The sequence below is a fragment of the Magallana gigas genome, chromosome 6 (assembly GCF_963853765.1).
Source record: "Magallana gigas chromosome 6, xbMagGiga1.1, whole genome shotgun sequence".
Classification (NCBI taxonomy): domain Eukaryota; kingdom Metazoa; phylum Mollusca; class Bivalvia; order Ostreida; family Ostreidae; genus Magallana; species Magallana gigas.
This window is the reverse complement of record NC_088858.1, coordinates 53,637,201-53,659,448: the sequence shown is the minus strand read 5'-3', so window position 1 is coordinate 53,659,448 and position 22,248 is coordinate 53,637,201. Positions and strand designations below refer to the sequence as shown.

Here is a 22,248-nt window from a genome sequence, read left to right as displayed (position 1 = left end):
AACGGTCAGCGTTGACGGTGTCCTGTAGGTGCCCCATCAGACAACTGCTACCAATTGTAGTTCCATATATAGTTCAGAATTATTTTTTTCCTCGACTTCATTTTTACATTTCCCTTTACTCAGTTTTAAAATTTTTTGTACCACTGAGTAGGATATTTCATATATTTTGTTAGGTGGTGATCTTTTTTCACAGGGACTACTTCTTTCAGGGCACATGCAGCAGCTTCCTGGGGAGTGTGCAGTCTGTTTACATACAAATGGAAAACACGTGGTTTTGAGGGTAGACCTGTTTGGAGCTAGACATTTTGAGAAAATGCCGTATCGCTTGCCCTTTTTATGGTGTTAGCTGATGAGATAGGTAACAAATAATATTTCCTCCGAATATTTTGTCATGAGAAATACAAAATGATTTTTAAGAATTTTTTCCCCTCTATGGTGCTATATAGTGAAAACAATTACCGGTGTGATACCTTTACACCAGATAACCACTCTCACCGAAACCCCGTTATATTCTGCATATTCTCCAGCCAACCAATTTCGGTCTTGATAGCCAGGAGATTATACAAATTTTAGAGTTACATTTGAATGAGAATGGTTTTCAATTTGTTGCCGAGCGATGGGTTTCATCTTAGTCATGGTAATCAATTTAGAGACCCTTTAACTAGATTGAAGGCCCGTGAATTGGTTCCATGAATGGTCATTTTGATCTCGTCTGCTCAGGACAGGAGTAAACGTCAATGGCTGTCTATCACTTGTATCTTATAACTCCCCGCTGGAGATTCACTTTATATGTATAAAAGTCGAAACCAACCGCCGAATCATTACATTAACATTTAAATGTGTCATAACATTGTATGAAGTCAGACACGTCTATGATGGATAACTTTCAAAACTAACAGCCAAAAATCCGCTAAACTTCATACAGAGCATCAAAACAACGACATCATAATTATCCGCCATGCAGTGTTTACTACCCCATAAAACATCCGGGTAATAAAAGCTGCTAGTTTTAAAAAGATTTTATTACATTTTTCATTAGGTTTATTAGCTTGGCAAGCCCTCACCTCTCTCCGTTGTTCGCTGAGGCGCTCTTGCCATGGTTTTGGAGTACATTGCTTTTGGAGCCGTAGAATCCCTCGGGATGGTAACGGATTCATTTGTTTTAACCTGTCTCGTAATTATCTTCGACTAATTAAGATCTTTTGAAGGTTGTGCCAGCGTAGTCATTTTAAAACATTTGACCTTGTCAGAGATAACTGATTAGGGTTTCGCTTGTCGGGGTCAGAGCTGACATACATGTATTTAATTTAAGTAAGGGCTAAGACAGTCTTACGACGCCGAAGTGATATATGACCTGCCGTTCCGAGTTTCTTCTAAAGTTTTACATTTACCGTCATACGTTTCCTGATGTTTTTTCGTAAGTTTTTAAAAGTGTATGCTCAAGGTTATAATAAAACCTGTCCATCAACACCTTTACTTCACACAAAAGGGTATATTTTCTACATGTAAAGTATACGGCATATAAATCATAGGTGTATGTAATGGATAAATCCAAATCAAAGACAAAGGTCTATTCATAGGCTATCCCTGGGCTGACTGACCATATTTATCTTGTCAGGTATTGGTTAGCTGGTACTGACGACAATGGAATGGTCAAAATCAGCAGCTGGCAGAATTGCCTAATTAAATGAAGGTCATTTATAAAGGTCAGGTCAAACTTGTGCAATCGTTTTACGAAAAAGTTTTATCATTTTCGACTAGGCAAAGTTTACATTATTTGACCATGCAGATCCGAACCAGAGAGACTCAGTACCTAATATGAACTGGTTGCCATGTATTCTTTAATCATCTGCTTCATGAACCACTTCAACCAAGGATAAGATGGCGACAATCGTATTCAAGAGACATGTATGGCTCTTGCATCTTTACAGATACATTAATCCTTGTCTTGCATTATTCAATATTTCAGACGGTCCCTCAGCCAAGGTTGTCTATTCATGTTCATCATAACTGTTGTGTAATATCTCCACTCTCCATAAGTTGCCGAAGGCAAAACTGGTTCCCGGCCGTGTTACCCATGACATGCCAAATCACTGGTCAACAGGGGTCAGTGTATATTTCTCTTGTAGAGTGATGACAAAAATAGTAGCTCTTAATCAATAGAACCATCAGAAACATACAACTTTCCTCAAGCCCTAGATGAATTACGACGGTCGGACAAAAATATCCTTTGCGGGGGATATGGCGTGGTAACAAAAGGTTAACATTTACATTTGCTTCGACCAGACGTGTAGATATGACAGGTTTTGACATGAAAGAAAAAGACTTTAGGTCTGGAAGACAGTGGTCAGTCAGAGATCAAGGTCAAGGGTTCAAAGGTCACCAGAGGTCATACCGTCTCTGTTCTGCAACCACCTCCAAAATTTTTTTAAAATGTTTGTCATTATATTTATATTTTATTTAAAAAAACCCAAAAGGTTGAATTTCAAAAATACTAACATTAACAGACGAGAAAACAAAACAAAACAAGCAAAAAATACATATATTGTGTAATACAGTCTTGATTTGAAGAACTGGCTGGCACTTATTTCACAAAACACAAAGTACAGAGGATAAAAAGGTACGCATCTTTAGCTAAGACAATAAGGCTAGATGTTTCCTATTAATAACAGGGCACCTTTTTATAGTTGTTTCACCCAAGTTTTTTCATTACGGCGATGGGAATTAAAGACAAAGGAACAGAAATTACTGACATAAAGAATAAATCAGAACTCATCTTAGAGACAAAAATCAATGCGAAGCCTCACCCGACTGAACGCCTGAACAGAAGGTACTTGAAAAAGGGGCATGTACTATTACTGCAGTTGGAGATACATGTACACTGTGTTGTAAAATACAACTAATTCATTTTACTTGTATGTCTGCCTTGCACTACAGTTTCATAAAAATACAATTTAATGCAGGTTACATTTCGTGGCGCACTCTATATACCGTTTTGTTAAAGCAGTATATTTTTGAAAAATTATGCCAAATCAAATTCTAAAATAATTGATATTTTTTTAGGCATAAACGTACCTATACTATTGCTGATGTAACACACGTGTATGTACGATATATGACACCTTTTCATTCTATATAACCGATATATTACCCATAAAAGTTCTCTACAGTTCATTGGAAATGAAGCGATCAAAAACAATATTTTGGGGTAATTTCAATATCCGTTTTCTGCCGGGAGATGAGGTTTTATGTAAACGCTACATGAAATGAATCCAGCTTCGACTTAACAAATCATAGGTCTTAAATTCAGAAGATTGAGTTTATAACACAGTTCCAAAGCATGGAATTAATGGCCGCAGCGAATTCGCATATTACCTAAGCGACAATGATCCTATCGAAGGTGATTGAAATTCTTAACCGGAAGTGATTTGGTTTCGGTAAAGACCATGTGATACGGTCTACGGACTTTGTGTTTGATCCACAAATGACTGATCTCTGTTGACAGGACACAATGAATCTACGACTCAGAAGCTATAAATTGGCAAGTTAAACAGTCAATATGTGTTTAAACTGAATAGAAAAATGCTAACAAAAAAAAGCGTCGTTCATCATCGATATGATGTTGAAATCTATTTACATCCGGTCATTTATTTGGTTTCTGACTTTTTATGACAGAAACATACGGTTTTTTATTTATATGATTTATATACCTTCAAAACCATTGGATTTGATAGCTCGGTAACAAACATGCTATAACAGTAGAATAATAAAGCATAAAGATAAAATTGTTTCTATTCATCTGTCAGTCAATATGTCTGAGTAAATCATCCGCTTCTTGTTTTATTAGACAGGAAATCATAGATACACGAAAATTGAACCACTGGGGTAAAGCACTTCGACTCGGCTAATCACCCGAAAACTCAGTTTTCCCCAGATATCAAAATCGTTGCAAAGAGCGTGTTTACGATAAAAAGGATACTGATATTCTGTAAATATTTATAGATACGTGGATATATTGATGAGCATAAAGATGATTTAGAAAAAAATGTCAGCTTGCTTTAGAAGGGTATTTATCTAGTATTTAAATCTATTAAAAATAACGTGGACGTGCTTGGATAAAAATGAAAATTTAGTAAACCATAGAATTCAGTCAACATTCAAATTCACGTTCCATCAGAATTGTAGATTTTGATAGAGGTGTACTTTATCGGAATTTGCTTATTTTAAGTCTCTAAAAGAGAATTACATGTAAATTATCAAAACACAGTATGAATTCTACGACCATAACAACAGCACTAATGGTGTGTTTATAAGGAATCAATGTCGATGCTTTACAAGCCCCGCGATCAGGTAATAGCCGTGCAGAACACGTTTATTGTGACGGCCGGACTTGTATGAAAGCGTCCACCGACGTGTTGAGGAAGCTTCTAAGCTTCCAGTGTCGGAACTGAAAGTCAAACCGAGTTCGGGGTGTTTTTGTTGCTATAAGAATCCATGCAGTTAAAAAAACAAAACACCCCGGAGCAGCTAGTGAGAGATTCTGCAAAAATCAGCGCTGTTTTCCGGACAAAGTACCCGTGAATTACCAATAGTGTGGCCGTGGATTAGCCCTACACCGTGATTTCTGGAACTTGTAGAAATGGCGTCAACGGAGACTATTTCTATTACACCGGCAACCCAAGCTTGTTTTACACGACGTAATGAGAAAATAAAGACTAAAGTACATTGTTACAACGTTAAAAACTAGATGAAAGCAACACCACTGCTACCGGAGAGACAGCAGAGAGAAAAAGCTAGAATAAATCACAGCTGATGCCGTTCAAAAACATCCAAGTTTTAATTTTAATCCGAGTCCTCTACATAGGAATTTATCTGATGTCAACGCTTTTCTACATGCAATAATTTTCCCCAAGATATTTTTTTGTTTTTAGTTTAACACATTATGCAAAAAAAAAAAAATATTGTGTGAACAATGTCTCATAAAAATACATGTTGCTCACCAAGATAACCAGTATTTTCATGCTCACCAAGATAACCAGTATTTTCATGCTCACCAAGATAACCAGTATTTTCATGGGAAGAAATGCTGCATTATATCTATATTTGAGTCGAAAAATTGTAAAAGAGCGATGACACTTATACATGTACTTATATTATTAATGAATTGTTTTCTGCAGTTACATACTTATTAGATTTTATCCAAATCGGTTAAATCTTTTTTAAAATATGATTATAATTTTTACTATCAATTGTTATGATATTACTTTTATCCCTTTTTTCATTTTTTTTCTATGCTTCTCTCTTAATTCTTTTGTACTAATGGTTATGAACTCACAGATACGTGTACATGTAAGTAAATGTACTAGTATACAAGGTATATTGTTGACCTTTTCTTTGCTTGAAGAATGGTCAGCAGTAGCTAACCAATTTTGAGAGAACAATAACAATATTCATTATTATAATGGGCCATCAAGGCGAATTTCCTAAGGTTACCGTTATTTATACGACCATAGAAGTACGTTGAGGCTTTCGTTATCAGAATTAATTTGTCAATTAGAAGATGGACATGACATCCAGTTACATGTATCATACGTGAAAAAGTTAGGATTTCAAACTTTGAATCATTATTTAATTCTATTGAGAAAAGATTCATAACTGCAGCGGTATGTGCATACAAAATGAGTAACGCTTGTTAGTCCGTTATGATTTGTTTGCACATATGTATTTTGTCGATAGATATAAGATCTGCTCGATGGGCCTTTTACTAAAATATATTAACTAGGGTAGATATCAATACTGTTTTTGTTAGTCTCCAGGGGATGAAATATTACCCAATGCGATATATACAATAGGGCAATATATATTGTCCAAGGGGGCTCATATAATGAATATTGCCTGAAATGTACTAGTGTAGTTTATAACTGGCAAAACCTCATGTTCGGACGGTAGCGTTGACCATCATTAAGGGGGCTCGATGGTCGTGGCAATTATTAGACCTTATTGATCTCCTTTAAAAGAAGAACTCCATTTTAAATTATAGGAAAGTTCCTAATTCTAAAAGGCAAAATCTATGGAATTTTTCTTGACTACATTATTATTTATAGCTTAACTATTTTTATCTTAAAATTCAGGAAGATCTGATGGTTTATTTGTCATCTAACCCAGCCTCCTTCAGCCATCTGACCTCAGCGTTGACCATCACTAAGCCATCTCATCTTTTTAATTTGATACTTATTTTGCCGATTATCACTGTTGATCAGACATGCTGGACACTTGAGTGTACTCTAATTGCAATTATAAGCATGGAATTGTCCCAGCGGAAAATATCTTAACGGATTTATGAATAATTCTCTATATTAATGGTCACAATTTAGAAAACCCTATAGTGTTTCATTATACCGTATATAATTTGGAATGAATCGCATCATTATTAAGAGTAATGATAAACTTTTTTCTCTATACAGGTAAATTACTTTAACTCGAAAGAGTTCTTTAACAATAGCTTTTTACTGCTCAAATCTTTAGGATAAGCAGGCCGGATGGTCAAAAAAATACTAATCAGATAGGGTTTAAAATTTTAAATTTTTAAAAAAAGTTTTGATATGCAATTTTGAGCACAAACTATCTATAAGTAAAGAAAGAAAAATCCAAATATTTTCGATTCAAAATTTGAATATTTTCCTATATCTTTATACAGTCCTCTTCACATAAAGGAGATTAGTTATAAAACTACACCCAACTAGCTCTCTTAAAGACAAAATCTAATTCTATAATTTTAAAAATTAAACAAATCTGTTATTGTATTAATTAGATTAGATTTCTGGATTTTAAGGGTTCAGGTAAATTTACATGTACCAATTGAAATGTTGACTAGAATCTATAATTTAAGTTAGACTTTTCGATACCTTTTTAAGATTGATGGTTTTACTTTTTCCGACTTTGCTTTAATTGGATTTGATTTGTGTAAAAAATTTAGGGTTAAGGAAAACTTACTTGTGGAATGCTGGCTACAATGCTAAAACACCAGGCCAGAATCAGCATGATCCGGCCCCGCTTGTCCGCATCGTTCAGACTAAGGGGGTGAACAATGGCAAAGTACCTGTCCAAACTAATGGTAACCAGGATGAAAGACGACAGGTACAATCCCAGAATGCGGAAAAACATGAGGATCCTACAGGCGGGGTCCCCCGCCTTCCAGGCCACCGTGATGTTCCAGATGATCTCCAGGGGGAGCATGATGAAGGTGACCACCAGGTCGGCGATGGACAGGTGGAAGATGAACTGATTCACGCGTGATTTGATGTTACGGTTCCTGAACAGCGTGATGAACACGGTCAGGTTCCCGCACGCCGCCACGATGAACATGCACGTGTAGGCCACGATAGTGACCATGTTTTCGTCCGTGAACACCAGGTCCATTGGCAACATTTCCGTGGTGTTGTTCTGACAGGAACCGTTTTTCTGAAATTCATCGAAACCATTTTCACAGGTAAATTTCATTAGAAGGACGCCGTCATTTGGGGCTGTAGAATACACATCCTCGTAGAGGGAACTTTGGTTGAATCGAATTGTAGTATCCGCATCCGCGTCGGAATTCATCTGCGATGTTCCTCTGATATCCAAGCGGATAATAAAAAAATTTATTTCATTCCAGACTTTAAGGATTTCGTAAAGAACCAAAATTTTTCAGTAAAACTTTTTTTAAACTTTTTAAAACTCTCTCAATAATCCGCAGTTTTATATAACTGGAAAGCGATGCTGAGTGTAAGAATTTGGCGGCGTTATTCCAGTGACCGGCCTAGTGAATGGAGCCGTGCTGTACGCAATCAATGCTCCACGCTGCAATCCGGGATTTCTCTTCTCGCTGTGGTGAATCGTAGGTATGTATTGATGATTTCCCGGGCAGCTGTTTATATATGTATCAGCTCAATCTAGTAACGCAAGGGCATTTTATGTACATGTATTTAATCAACGGTCAGTGGTCGTGATTGTATCCACATATCAAGTTTTAAACTATAAATGGGAACAATAATGAAATGTCCGTAGATTGAGCTTTATATTTCTGGTTAAACTAATTGATCACTTCTGGCCATTACAATTATGATAACGGTGACTGAATCATTTTCATTATTTGAGAGTGTGATGTAGAATCGCTCTTTTTGATGAAAAAAGGAGAGTTGTGTCAGTTGGAGGGTTGGGAAGGGAGAGCTTACGGTCGTTATTTTAAGGTGTAATAAAATAATTTTCTTTATTACCTAATCAAAGGGATTTTGTTGTTTTATTACAAATTAAATATTTGCGTCTATTTTGAACTGCCGGTCAATAGACTGCGATCTATTAGACCGCCGGTCAATAGACTTCGATCTATTGGACCGCCGGTCAATAGACTGCGATCTATTGGACCGGCAACGTATTTCAGAACGCGGGTATGTTAATGTTACATCCTTTCGATAGTTCTCAGGGAATGTATATTCCTTTACATACACGCTGTTTTTAGTACTTGGTGAAACCAAATACAATGTTATCAAAATGGAGTATCAAATAATCAACAGGTTTAAAGCTTTATATGAGGTAAAAGACTAATGAAAATCTAATGGGTTGAAGACTCCCCCTTCTTTGAGTAAACTAATATTAAATTGAATTGTTGTAATGCATGCAACAGGCTTTGTGCATGTAAAAGATGGAAAAAAAATCTGAGTATATTGAATAATGGCACGAAAACCATCTGCAATATGCAAATTGTAAACCCCGAAAACTAAAAAAGGAATTAGGTAATAAAACAATTATTTAATGCTTGAACAGTCAATAGACCAGAATTTTTTCCCTTGATGCAGGGAACAGCTCAGTATGATCTATTGCCCTCGGCCGTTGGCCTCGGGCAATAGATCATACTGAGCTGTTCCCTGCACCTCGGGAAAAATATTCTGGTCTATTGACTGCTCAAGCATTAAATAATTGTATAATATGATATTGTAATTGCATGGCATCGGAAGTCCAATAGGTGAAGATTTGAAGATTCTGATTTGATTACCTCGGTTTAAGGCCATCAGTACATGTAGACAATGAATGGAATAGAGAAGATAAAACAAAAACAAAACACCCCCCCCCCCCAAAAAAAAAACAAAAAAAAACCCAAAAAACAAAAAAGAAGAAGAGAATCGAAAAAGAAACCAAAAAACAAACAAAACAAAAAACCAATAAAGAAGAAGAGAATCGATAAAAAAAAAAAGAACCGAAAAGAAAACAGAAAAATAAAACCACAAAATGAAAAGATTTACACCCTCCCCCACAAAAAACCATGCCAAAGCGAAACGAAATTTTCAACGAAAAGGGACGTCAATGAGCATGTCAGTATTAGTTTTAATGAACATATGACGCATGCACATATGCACATTTAAAAAAAATAGTATCAATAAATGCAAATAAAATTATCTTATATATATAAAAGAAGAATAAATTCAATATTGAATTCATTGCATATAATTTATATTTTTTGGGTTTTTAGTTTTAAGAATGACGTCAAATTGTATGAAATTCAAACGTAACGTCAGGCGGATCGTACGTTTTTGACGTTTATCTTACTATGAAGTAGGCAAAATTCAATCAGTTATACATGTACACACACACGTCATAGCAAAATTGGTTCGCTGTATACTAATTTTCGTGGATTTTGTTTTTGAAATAAAATTAAATATTCATTTATCTACAATTTCTAATGACAAATTGTATATTACCGAGCGCAGCGAAGCGAGGACTAATGGTAACACGTATATATGAGAAAATCAGTGAAAAATAAAAGTCTAATCAGGGGTACTAAGGCCAAAAAAAAAATTCTTCCAGCCCTGGGCGCCGCCATATTGGAAGCCATTTTGTTATTGAAGAGTTAGTTCGACCATTGATTGACTGGTACTTACCGATGTTTATTGCCCCTAAACTCGATTAAAATGTTCCAGTGTTTCAAAAGAAGGTAATTTGAATTGAAGGAAATAAAAGATGACACAAGATGAGTTTCAATAGTGCTTCAATCAAGAAACACGACTAGTTCTACATATGTCTTATCAATTTATCAGATAGAAAATAAAAACATTAAGGAACTGATCTTTTAGATACTGATTAAGGTATTCAATTTTATTAGCGCGGCATTTATTTGAATTAAATTGATAAACAATGAAAGAAGGAATGATAAAAAGTTCGGAAAAAAGTAACTCTCTTCGGCTATTTCCGAAGACAAAACGTGTATGTTTTACGTCTGAAACATGACGTCATAATGTAGACTGAGACGTTTAGTTAAACTTTGGCTAGTGATTTGAGTTGGCAACCAGGCGGATCCTACTGTGTGCGTTTCAAATAAATTTTGTTCTACAAAATCAAACCGCACTGTGTTAAATCTGCGCTCGGTCCAACGGTCACAACGTTAATATTTTAGGATTATTATCGACGAATTTACGTACTCTTGAATGTCATCAAATCTATGATGCTAACGATTACAAATAAAACCAAAGTACCCCCAGCGTTTTCCAACTGTTTAAATAAATGTCTGAGAGTCGCATGATCTGTTTAAATGTATGGACACGTGGTATCGCGGATTTAAAAAAAAATACGAAAATGGACTTTATGTACAATCAAAAGTCATGTAACTCTGAAATCAGTCTCTATACATTTAAACAGATCACGCGACTCTCAGGTTTTTCATTTAAACAGTTGGAAAACGCCGGGGGGGGGGGGGTACTTTGGTTTTATTAGTAATCGTGAGCGTCATAGATCTGTGTCACACGCTGTATCTGTGCACGTATCTTAAAGTGTCTTTAAATCAACACGCCCTTTAAACCTGTTAGTGTCTTTTTCTGATTAGTTAACTTCAGACTATACATTAACCAACTATTAGAAACGCGTGAGATACAGATGTATCATCAATACAACGATTGGGCCCTTCTTAATTGACAATTTTCTGTTTTTCAATTTATTTTTTTTGTACACGTATGTTGGTAAATACACATTATACCATGGAATGACTGAACTTCTCCCCGTGGAGTTTCCAGATTGTAAAGATTGTATGTACGACATATCCTAATAAACAATAAATATTACAGTGACGTGTACTTCGTAAAATTTCTTCCTGGTTGCTGGGGATTATGATTAAAAAGTTATCAGAATAAACTGGATTTTTAAAAGAACTGGTAACTTATGAGCTTATCAATTGCAAAACGATACCCTCTCTCATTTAAAGCAGCCCCCCTCCCCCCAACCTAACCTGAAATCTAATATCGTTACTGGTCTGCTGCTCCTCCTGGGAGAAAAAGGGGAGAAAAATTATTGTAAAAAGAAAACATGCCATTTATTACAGAGTGTGTTAAAATGTAAAATGAAAACAATCGTAAAAAATATTGAAATAATTTGTTTATATCAGACCAAGAGTTTGCATCAAAATTGTAAGATTCTTATCGCCTACAAAATCAGCGACCAATCAAAAACGACCGAACAGAGGAAAATTCTACCGTATGATGGGAAGCATTACTTCCGGTGTCCCTTTTCAAGATTTATCGATATTAGAAGCAGTGAAATTCTGAGAATCTTTTTTAATGTAAGTAAGGAAGGCTTTTTGGAAGCCTGAGTTCAATACACACAGATAAATTTCAAGTAATGTTTTATTGCCATTGAAAAAAATCCTTCAGTCGGAAAGAAGCGGGAAAATATTTCCATAAAGAATTTTATAACCGGAATGTCTAGAAGGAACATCGACTCCGGATCTATTTCTTATGCATGTTGAAATTGCGTTTAAAAGAATTAGTTCTTACTGCTTATTCATAAAGCAACGGCTTTAGAAAATCACCGAGTTATTCAGATTTTTTTTTTGTTATTAAAAAAATTCAAGACATGGCCTTTTATCTTAACAGTTTTGATTCATCGATGAAGCTCTGATGAAATCCACTAAAGGAATCCCGTTAAGCGAGAATTGTCGTTTAACCCCATCCCCCCCCCCCTTCACCCTGACGCCTTAGGAGATGGATTGAGTAAATAGTTGTCTTGTATTGTTAAAATAATTCTACTGGGAACTATTTGAGAGAGGTGGGTAGGTATTTAGTTCCTGTCTTGGTAATGTCGATGAAGTCTCGTCTGTAACGAGAGTGACGTTAACGTCTGTCGGGATGGGCGGATTGCGAGGAATGGGTTTTGTTTAATTATCTGTACACAAACTTCATGCTCCATTTCAACCGACTTATCCAGACACAGTTAAAAATATGGAAACAAACTCAAAGACACGAAAAACAGTGCGTATACTATATGCTTCTGCTATAAACCTTTGTTGTCCTCGTTGTCATACTATGATATTATAACTAAACACAATTACTTATCAAGTATATTACAAGCTTACGTACGATGACGCCTATGTCGTGCTCGATATAATATTTTCTATTATAATGGTCATTTGACCATGCATCTCATCTCCCGCTTTTTCCACATTAGTTAATTAGACGCCTCTTGATCGCGACTTCGTCACACCAAACAAAATATTGTATTTTTGTAATTTATAGGATACTTGAATACGCGTTGTTTATAAAGTATAGGGTTCAAACGATGTTAATTTAATAATGGGAAAAAAGATTTTCCCGTTGAAAAGCCCCATCTAGCTTGTCAGGTTTAAATACGAGGCGTCTTGCGTATTGCCATGTTGTAAATTTTAGATTTATACCGGGTCGCAGTAAATGCAAAAAATACAAATTTTGTATTTACTGCCGGTAAATTCAAAATTTGTAAGTTTACCAGGTAAATTCAAACTTAGTAAATTTTGAATATACCGGGTGGTAATTCGTACAAAATTTATTTTTGTATTTACTACCACCTGGTAAATCCAAACTTTACAACATGACAGTACCTCCAAGAGTAGAAAAGATGTCATATTTTCCGATACGTATAATAATTTTTAATATCCGGGAAATATTAATTTCTCCGAATAGATGAAGAGTTAACAAAGAAATTTTGGAGTTTTCCATTCGCTTCCATTCCAATCGATTACCCATGTGTGTGTATTTTCGAAAATTCGTATAGTAACGCCAGCGAAGTAGCTCCTGGAGGTTAGAAACCCCAACGCCGATTTCTCACCGACATGGCCGCCATCACACGTATGTGACAGGAAATGGACGTGATCATACTCATGTCACGAACAGACAAGCATGGGCCAATAAACTCTTAGGTTCGGCAAAGAAGTTATTCAAAACTCCAAATGTTTTTGCTCAATCAAAACCAGGAAAAGGAAAAATTAATGACAAAGATCTCATCTCCAACATTCGTAATTGATTAAAATTCAATATTATTCATGTATTCCACATGTCTACGGGTTGTTTTTTTTGCTAAGCAGCTGCAGCAAAATTTCCTGTATTTACACCCACCCGCACACATTCTTTTAACCAATAGAGTCTGTCCTTTTCAATATAACATACTTGTACCGTAATAGTATTATCACAGAGTTGAAATAGTATTGACATAGTACCCGAAATAGTATCGACATAGTACCGAAATAGTACCAAAATTGCACCAATTTGATTGTAAACATTGATGCTCTGGGCCAACACCATCAACAGTTCATATTTACCAGGAAACTATCGATTTATAAGAAATGTTTAATGTTTGTTTGACATTAAATTAAGTTTAGGCTATGTCTTTTACTATTATCGGATATGACAAGAATCATATGGCGGCCCGGTCGCTCAATTGTCATATTGACAGAAAGCAACATTATACCCAAATCAGGGTCCAGATTCTAATTACATGCGGAAAATTATCCAATAAAAATTTAAATCCTTAAATTAAAATCTCTTTTGGTTTGAATTTTGATTATATTTTGTCTTTTTTGTTCAGGGGCAATAGGTGGCATGGATAGAGGCAGGTATGGTGACACAGTTAAAAAAAATATTCACTTATTCATGGATGTTAAAACATGAAAGAAAGGCAATGCAAAATCATATCTCATTACATGTATTATTTTTTAAAAAGTTGGAAATCTAGATCGATCAATTCATTTGTCGTGTTGTGTATACTAAGTTCCTTACATATTGTTCCATATAACCAATCAAACAAGCATTCTGAGAGTATTGCATAAGCACTACACGTCCCCTACCGGTTTGTGGAAATTGTGAAAACAATGCACTGTTATGCAGAATATCGAACACGAACATTAAACAATTGGAATATAAAAAATTATTTTTCTCGAAAATATGTCAACCAGACGCTACAAAAGTGTAAACTTGATCTGTAGTTTGACATTTTGAAGCTGTTCAGCAAATTTCATATTATTCCTCAAACGCATAAAGAAAAAAAGTGTGGAAAACTGAAGTGGGACAGACAGACGGACGGACGGACAGACGGACGGACTGACGGACGCAGAGGAAAGCTATAGTCCCCTCCGGTGAAAACCGGTAGGGGACTAATAAGGCATTCAAACAAAGTAAAATTAACTTGTATGCATTCTTTTAAACGATAATCTTTACGGCATACCTTGTTAAAATCCATAAAACCCTTTTATGTCAAGAGATAGACAAGCACATCATAAATGGCTACCACAAGTTTTGTTCTCTGATATCATTATTGGTAAAGAACGCATTATAACTGTCAATGTAAAATCTACTGAGCTAATCGGTTTGACTTGTTCACTTCGGATTGATATAACAGATCAAAGTATACCAAACCTCTCCACATACATTTCTATAACGAATCATAGTGTGGAGGGTGTATCACATTCAATTGGTTGATGAGACAAAAAGCTCCAGGTGAAATGAGATAGATTTAAGTTAGGTTTTTATGAGAGGTTCCGAACACACACAGGTGCCTGCCTTTTATAAAGGGCAAATAGTAACAAGTCGCGGGGCAGAAGAGATAAGGCGTTTTATCTCAGTGAATGATCAGTGTGTACCTGGGTTCCATTCCAGCAAACAGGTGAGTAGTGCAGAGATTCGAAGGAATTTTGTACCTTCTTTTTAATGGTGTAACAAATCCGTTCGGAATACTAAATACGTAATTCACACTACGATGTGCCGAGAGCCTCTTCATCCCGTTTATACGCGTCAGATATGTCGGTAACCGGAAGTAGATAAACCTATCAGAATATCAATCACACATTATTACCAATCACTTTAATCAGTCAAAATTTATTTCATGATAAAGTTTGCTTGCAATTCAGTGCAGTTGTCTCGATAGATTTTATGTATATGTAGGTTTCAGTATGACCTTCGGGGGTATGTGGCGATTACTTTGTGTGGCCTTCTTCTGGGATCATGTGACGACAAGTGATGACGTCATAAGAGGGACATATCATGCATGGTGGGTAATAATTCCTCTACCAATCACCAACGTGCGCGAAATGGTTAAATGTAAGTCAACGTAGTGTTTCTGTCCTGATGCATTTTCCCAAGATGTGCACTGATTTCTCTAACTTTCTCTCTCTCTTTTCTTCATGATGATGATGTTTATCATCATCATCATCATCATCATCATCATCATCATCATCATCATCATCATCATCATCATCATCATCATCATCATCATCTATACAGGATAAATACTAAGTGACTTGAAAATAATTTACCTTCTGTAAATTAAAATCTAAACCTTTTTTTCACAGGCACAGATATCATGATAACTCCTCCCTCTTTCAACCATAGTCTTAGTGATATGTACGCAGTCCGGGTTTATTCTCTTGTTTGCGTATATGAGTGGGAAAAGGTGTAACATAAGGAATGTGACCAAGCTTTATCACTCATTTTGTAGACACCAGCACCGATCCCCCCGCGGAGCTGATGAGACCCCCGTGGGAGGCGTGGCCTGAAGACAAACATCCGGTTTTGATGGAGATTGGCCGCGAGCTGGACTGTGGACCAATCCATCCATCATGGCTGCGGTCCAACTTCTTGGAGTACAAGTTTGATATTCCTTTTGTTCGGCGAGAGGCAGGCGGTGCGCCACTGAACTATAAAGTCGTGTTGTACGAGGACAGTGAGGTTAACAGCGTGTCGTCGGAGCTTGTCTACAAGTTAAACGCGACCAAGGCAGCAATAAGGATAACCGATACGACGTATACGATATCTAAAAATAACGCAACGTTCTCAGCAACATTTTCGTCAAATATCACGTGGTTTTTAGCCTCTGCTATGCCAGAATTTCAAGTGTACAAAGATATAGCAAGGCTAGAATGGTTCGGCGGAAGGGGACCTGTGACATGCGCAGAGCACCACTACGATTTTGAATCGACCAAAATAAGACCAGCAGCAGTACTAAGTATGACCTTGACCCCTGACCTGTTAAACAAATTCTTTCCTGTATACAAATTCCGGACCAACCCACTGTCTGGGGTTGAGTTCTTTGGAAGCATCGAGGTGATGACAAACTTCACCATGTCTTTACCGCATCCCTGCACCTAGTGCAGACTTTATTACCAGACAGTCTAACAGACGTCGGGAAATCAGTTTATGACAATACTCACTTCCTTTGACTTTACAGAACTTGATGTATCTCATGTAATGAAATTCACGGCAAGACATGCTGCGGAGAAAAGTTCTGCATATAGCAATTAACATACGTTAAAGTTGACAGGCAAAATACAGTGGCGGATATATACAATTACGAATTCAATAATATGGGAATGGTTCTAAAAATGATCGAACAATGGTCGTGGTCTATCATATTACGTCTGGTTCGGTAGGGTGAACATATTTTATTTCAAGCCTCTTATGTCGCCCTCTCTTTCTTACTGTTTAAAATTATTCATGTTACATGATTCAAACAAAAATGATTAAGATAAATGTGTCAACCTGTTTATGTAACGATTTATTCAAGCAATAAATAAACATTACAGTGTACCTTAGCGTATTTGATAACGTTAACACACAGGCTGGATGCATGTGCACATATTTCGAGGTATGCAAGAGGGTCAATTAAAAAATACTCGCAGACGAAAGTAATCTTGGCTTAATACCTTCCTTGAACGAGTGAAGACGGTTAACTCGTTTGTACGTAAGACGGTTAACTCGTTCGTACGTAAGACGGTTAACTCGTTCGTACGTAAGACGGTTAACTCGTTCGCACGTAAGACGGTTAACTCGTTCGTACGTAAGACGGTTAACTCGTTCGGTCGTAAGACAGTTAACTCGTTCGTACGTAAGACGGTTAACTCGTTCGTACGTAAGACGGTTAACTCGTTCGTACGTAAGACGGTTAACTCGTTCGCACGTAAGACGGTTAACTCGTTCGTACGTAAGACGGTTAACTCGTTCGTACGTAAGACGGTTAACTCGTTCGGTCGTAAGACAGTTAACTCGTTCGTACGTAAGACGGTTAACTCGTTCGTACGTAAGACGGTTCGTACGTAAGACGGTTAACTCGTTCGTACGTAAGACGGTTAACTTGTTCGTACGTAAGACAGTTAACTCGTTCGTACGTAAGACGGTTAACTCGTTCGTACGTAAGACGGTTAACTCGTTCGGTCGTAAGACAGTTAACTCGTTCGTACGTAAGACGGTTAACTCGTTCGTACGTAAGACGGTTCGTACGTAAGACGGTTAACTCGTTCGTACGTAAGACGGTTAACTTGTTCGTACGTAAGACAGTTAACTCGTTCGTACGTAAGACGGTTAACTCGTTCGTACGTAAGACGGTTCGTACGTAAGACAGTTAACTCGTTCGTACGTAAGACGGTTAACTCGTTCGTACGTAAGACGGTTCGTACGTAAGACGGTTAACTCGTTCGCACGTATGACGGTTAACTTGTTCGTTCGTAAGACGTTTAACTCGTTCGCACGTAAGACGGTTAACTCGTTCGTAGACGGTTAACTCGTTCGGTCGTAAGACAGTTACAATGTAACTCGTTCGTACGTAAGACGGTTAACTCGTTCGTTCGTAAGACGGTTAACTTGTTCGTACATAAGACGGTTAACTCGTTCGTACGTAAGACTGTTAACTCGCTCGCTAGTAAGACGGTTAATTTGTTCGTACGTAAGACGGTTAACTCGTTCGTACGTAAGACGGTTAACTCGTTCGTACATAAGACGGTTAACTCGTTCGTACGTAAGACGGTTAACTCGTTCGTACGTAAGACGGTTAACTCGCTCGCTAGTAAGACGGTTAACTCGTTCGTATGTAAGACGGTTAATTTGTTCGTACGTAAGACGGTTAATTCGTTCGTACGTAAGATGGTTAACTCGTTCGTACATAAGACGGTTAACTCGTTCGCTCGTAAGACGGTTAATTCGTTTGTACGTAAGACGGTTAACTCGTTCGTTCGTAAGACGGTTAACTCGTTCGTACATAAGACGGTTAACTCGTTCGTACGTAAGACGGTTAACTCGTTCGCTCGTAAGACGGTTAATTCGTTCGTACGTAAGACGGTTAACTCGTTCTCACGTTAGACGGTTAAATCGTTCGTACGTAAGACGGTTAACTCGTTCGTACGTAAGACGGTTAACTCGTTCGGTCGTAAGACAGTTAACTCGCTCGCTAGTAAGACGGTAAACTCGTTCGTACGTAAGACTGTTAACTCGCTCGCTAGTAAGACGGTTAACTTGTTCGTATGTAAGACGGTTAACTCGTTCGTTCGTAAGACGGTTAACTTGTTCGTACATAAGACGGTTAACTCGTTCGTACGTAAGACTGTTAACTCGCTCGCTAGTAAGACGGTTAATTTGTTCGTACGTAAGACGGTTAACTCGTTCGTACGTAAGACGGTTAACTCGTTCGTACATAAGACGGTTAACTCGTTCGTACGTAAGACGGTTAACTCGTTCGTACGTAAGACGGTTAACTCGCTCGCTAGTAAGACGGTTAACTCGTTCGTATGTAAGACGGTTAACTCGTTCGTATGTAAGACGGTTAACTTGTTCGTATGTAAGACGTATGTAAGACGGTCAACTTGTTCGTACATAAGATGGTTTACTTGTTCGTACATAAGACGGTTAACTCGTTCGTACGTAAGACTGTTAACTTGCTCGCTAGTAAGACGGTTTACTTGTTCGTATGTAAGACGGTTTACTTGTTCATTCGTTGTTCTGTTTGGATTACTCACACTGACCTTAAAATAATCGATAATAAATCGCGTATCACGAGAAAAAAGCCACAAATAATTATTTAAAAGATAAAAGGAAGTTGAGAAATTACAATGAAAAAAATGCAAAATAAATCATTTACATACTAAGATTCTTTTACAATTTTCCCAAGCTTTTGTTCAGTGGCATACTCTCAAGCCACATCTATAATACCAGATCTTCGATAGAATTAACTTTATATCTAAAAGGAGCAGATTTTAATTCGTCAGTGCCGACAAAGAAACTGATTTTCTATCCCCTTAAGAGGAGGATATTGTAGTTGGTAAAAAAATTGTACATACAGTAAACATTTTTCTAAAAACTTACATTGATTTATATTTTTGTGCGCGATACAATATAAATAAGAATAATACCAACTTACAGCACCACGCCTTACTAGTATCTTTGTGTAACTACATGTATTTTATCTATCGCCATATGCATTCGCTCTTTGCGCTAGTTTTAAAAAAAATATTTAAAGAAACATAATTAAATTTATTAAGAAATGTACGAAAACATAAGCATGGAATTGTTTATTTTTGACGTCGTAGCATTCAATTAAAAACTGTCTTCACGTGAGCGGATAAATCGGAAGTTGCGCATTAGTGCGTCAGAATAAATCATAACATTTATAGTACTTATAATAGTATCCATATATCAAGAAATCACTTGTATTGATGCAAGACTTGCATTGCAAGTTCGTCTTCTATGTTTTATTAACATCTCAGATTGTAGGGGACACATGTACGGCGGGTTCTTAACGAATAACATGTTGATTTTAAAGATTTTACCCATAGTTCCTATCGAATCGCTGGGCCAACCTTTTCATTGTCAGATGGTTTCTTTGATGTTTGCAAAAGAAGCAATAGTTTGTGGGGTTTTTTTAATAATAAAACATCGTCTCCGTTTTTTGGTTAAGATTTAAGGCTGCCTTGACTGATGAACAGTGACACCTCTTAATGAGAATGCATGTTTTGTCATCAATCAAAACAGTGACGTTACTCTACAGATCTTGAATGGTTGTAAAATTTGTAAAATTACGAAAGACTTGACATTCGGAACGCATCCATCGTTTATGTATTGGCATACCATTCTTTCTCTCTAACCAGATCTCACATCGCATCTTTTTTTATCATTATGACATTTATTTATAATCCTGACATTTTTGTTTTAATAAAATTCGAATAACGTATCATTAATTGTTACTGATATCAATTTATTTCAAGCACAAGACCATCCTATAGCTGATTTATCATTGATATCAAAATTACAATTATCGCTACAAAAATATAAACTAATATACGTACTGCAACTGCTGGTGCATTGTACATCGTAAAATTAAACTTCATCTCCTGTTACATTTACCATTAAGTCGGAATATCTGAATTAATTGGGGTTTTTTTCAGCAACCTATATATATATTAAATCGATGCACTATTATTCAACACGTTATTAGCTGTAAGAATTACGCTCTTAGTAATTACTGCTGTACACCACATAGATCCATAAAAAACGATTCTCATACCTGTTGATCTGCCGTGTTTGTTACAATGCATTTGTCGGAAATTTAAAATACATTCCTATTTTATTCGTTCAAAGTATGGAACAGAATCTTAAAAAATATAGAGCCATTTTTTTGTTTTTTAAGCACTTTTAAAATATGTCTTTGAGCGAGCATTCTCGGTTCTAATTTTAGTATGGGAAGGTTTGCCTCTCTATTTTTCTTTGCTCCTTGGCGTTTTTGATTGTTGTAAAACTAGTCATCACAACAATCAATCACCATGAACTTAAAGCATACCAAACTGCAGCACTGTAACAGGGTGGATAGAACAGACATAAAGAACTAAAGGTAAGATTACAATAAAATCTGACAAATACCCCACCAAGGATAAACTAGCACCCAGTTTAAAACAGAGTGTAAATTAAAAAAAACCATATCAGTTTATACTAAACATAGACAGGCGGAGTTAATTGGAAATAAATGAAGTGCATTTAGAATTGGTTTTTTAATAGATATAGCAGTGGCAATGTTGTTTGATTTGAAATATTTGAGGTACAATTAAATAAAACGAAGTGGAACGTCATCTTTACATGTAGCACACATATCTTAAAGTTCTAAATGAGGTCCATTCACTGTAAAACATGTATAATGTAGAAATTACCATTACAATGCAATAAAGATTTCCGCTAGCAGTCCATGCGTTGCCCTTTTACCAACATTATGACACTGATATAGTGTGTTGTTCTAATGTCCAAAGGAGCAAAGATTGTACATTAAATATCTTAAATATCATAATGCTTTCTCTTACAAATGTATCCGTATAAAAAATTAAGTTTAATTAGATTAACAATTAATGATTATTGGCTAAGTTGAAAATTAAAACTTGTTAACAAACAAAAAAGTTGTATTGTTGGCTTAAGTACAGATTTCCCCGGGGGAAAGCTTGCTATGTTGGTCAATGACCAGTGCAAGCCAAGTACCAATTTTTATAGTTCTCGTCATTGCAATGTAACATCACAATCTAACATTCAAAATTAAGCTGTGGCGAGAACTCTGGGTACATCATTGTGACGTGTAAGAAACGCTTACCTCGGGGGCGCTCAGGATAGCACTGAGGACCCAGGCGGTGGCAGCCATGAAGGAGCGAGTGCGAGGAGACTGGGTGAGAGACCTCAGTGGAAACACAAAAGCCAGGTACCGGTCAATGCTGATACAGCACAGGAGGAAGGTGGTGACGTACTGCCCAAAGTTCCACAGGAAGTGGTACAGCTTGCAAAGGAAGTTCCCACCTAGCCAGGCGATGGTAGCGTTGTGGATCATCTCCCCTACAGGAATAACGAACATAACCAGCAGATCAGCAGACGACAAATGTAACAGGAAGAAGTTTGTCGGGGACTTCCGGTTCTTGCTGCACAGTAGAGTGACGAAGAACGCAATGTTCCCCAGAGCACCGATCAGGAAAACCACACCCAGAGAAATGATGGAGTGAGCGTAGTTGTCGCTGAATTTCAGATAACTCGGAAGACTAGTACTTTCGTTAGTCGAAAGATGTTCATCCATTTTCGACCAAAAACACAGAATAATTTGAAGGATATACTCTTGAATCTAGAATGTGAGAGATAACGACTATCTGTCCCGGAATAGCTCAGGATGATAGGACGGCAACAGAACATGCGGGAA

The 22,248-nt window shown here is 36.8% G+C and overlaps 2 protein-coding genes across 5 annotated transcripts in view; one reads left to right on the top strand and one right to left on the bottom strand.

Annotated features, from left to right (window-relative positions):
• Positions 1–22,248, bottom strand: part of LOC105330405 (adipokinetic hormone/corazonin-related peptide receptor variant I) — a 47,289-nt gene extending 25,041 nt beyond the window's left edge. Inside the window, exon 1 of one of the 3 annotated variants that reach the window (XM_034467117.2) lies at positions 21,658–22,248. In XM_034467117.2, the coding sequence (XP_034323008.2) occupies positions 21,658–22,128 (471 nt within the window). In that variant the 5' untranslated portion in view covers positions 22,129–22,248. Of the gene's footprint in view, positions 1–6,993; positions 7,898–21,657 lie in introns of those variants that run through there. The other 2 variants (XM_011432062.4, XM_011432060.4) reach the window with 2 other exon arrangements.
• On the top strand, positions 14,795–16,848 carry LOC105330406 (uncharacterized). Of its 2 annotated transcripts, none has more exons than XM_034467119.2 (3): positions 14,795–14,931; positions 15,210–15,315; positions 15,763–16,848. In XM_034467119.2, the coding sequence occupies exons 2-3, from the start codon at positions 15,309–15,311 to the stop codon at positions 16,410–16,412; spliced, it is 657 nt and encodes a 218-aa protein (XP_034323010.2). In that variant the 5' UTR covers positions 14,795–14,931; positions 15,210–15,308; the 3' UTR covers positions 16,413–16,848. The 2 variants fall into 2 exon arrangements, with proteins under 2 accessions (XP_034323010.2, XP_034323009.2); XM_034467118.2 differs by having other exon boundaries at positions 14,797–14,931; positions 15,210–15,365; positions 15,763–16,846.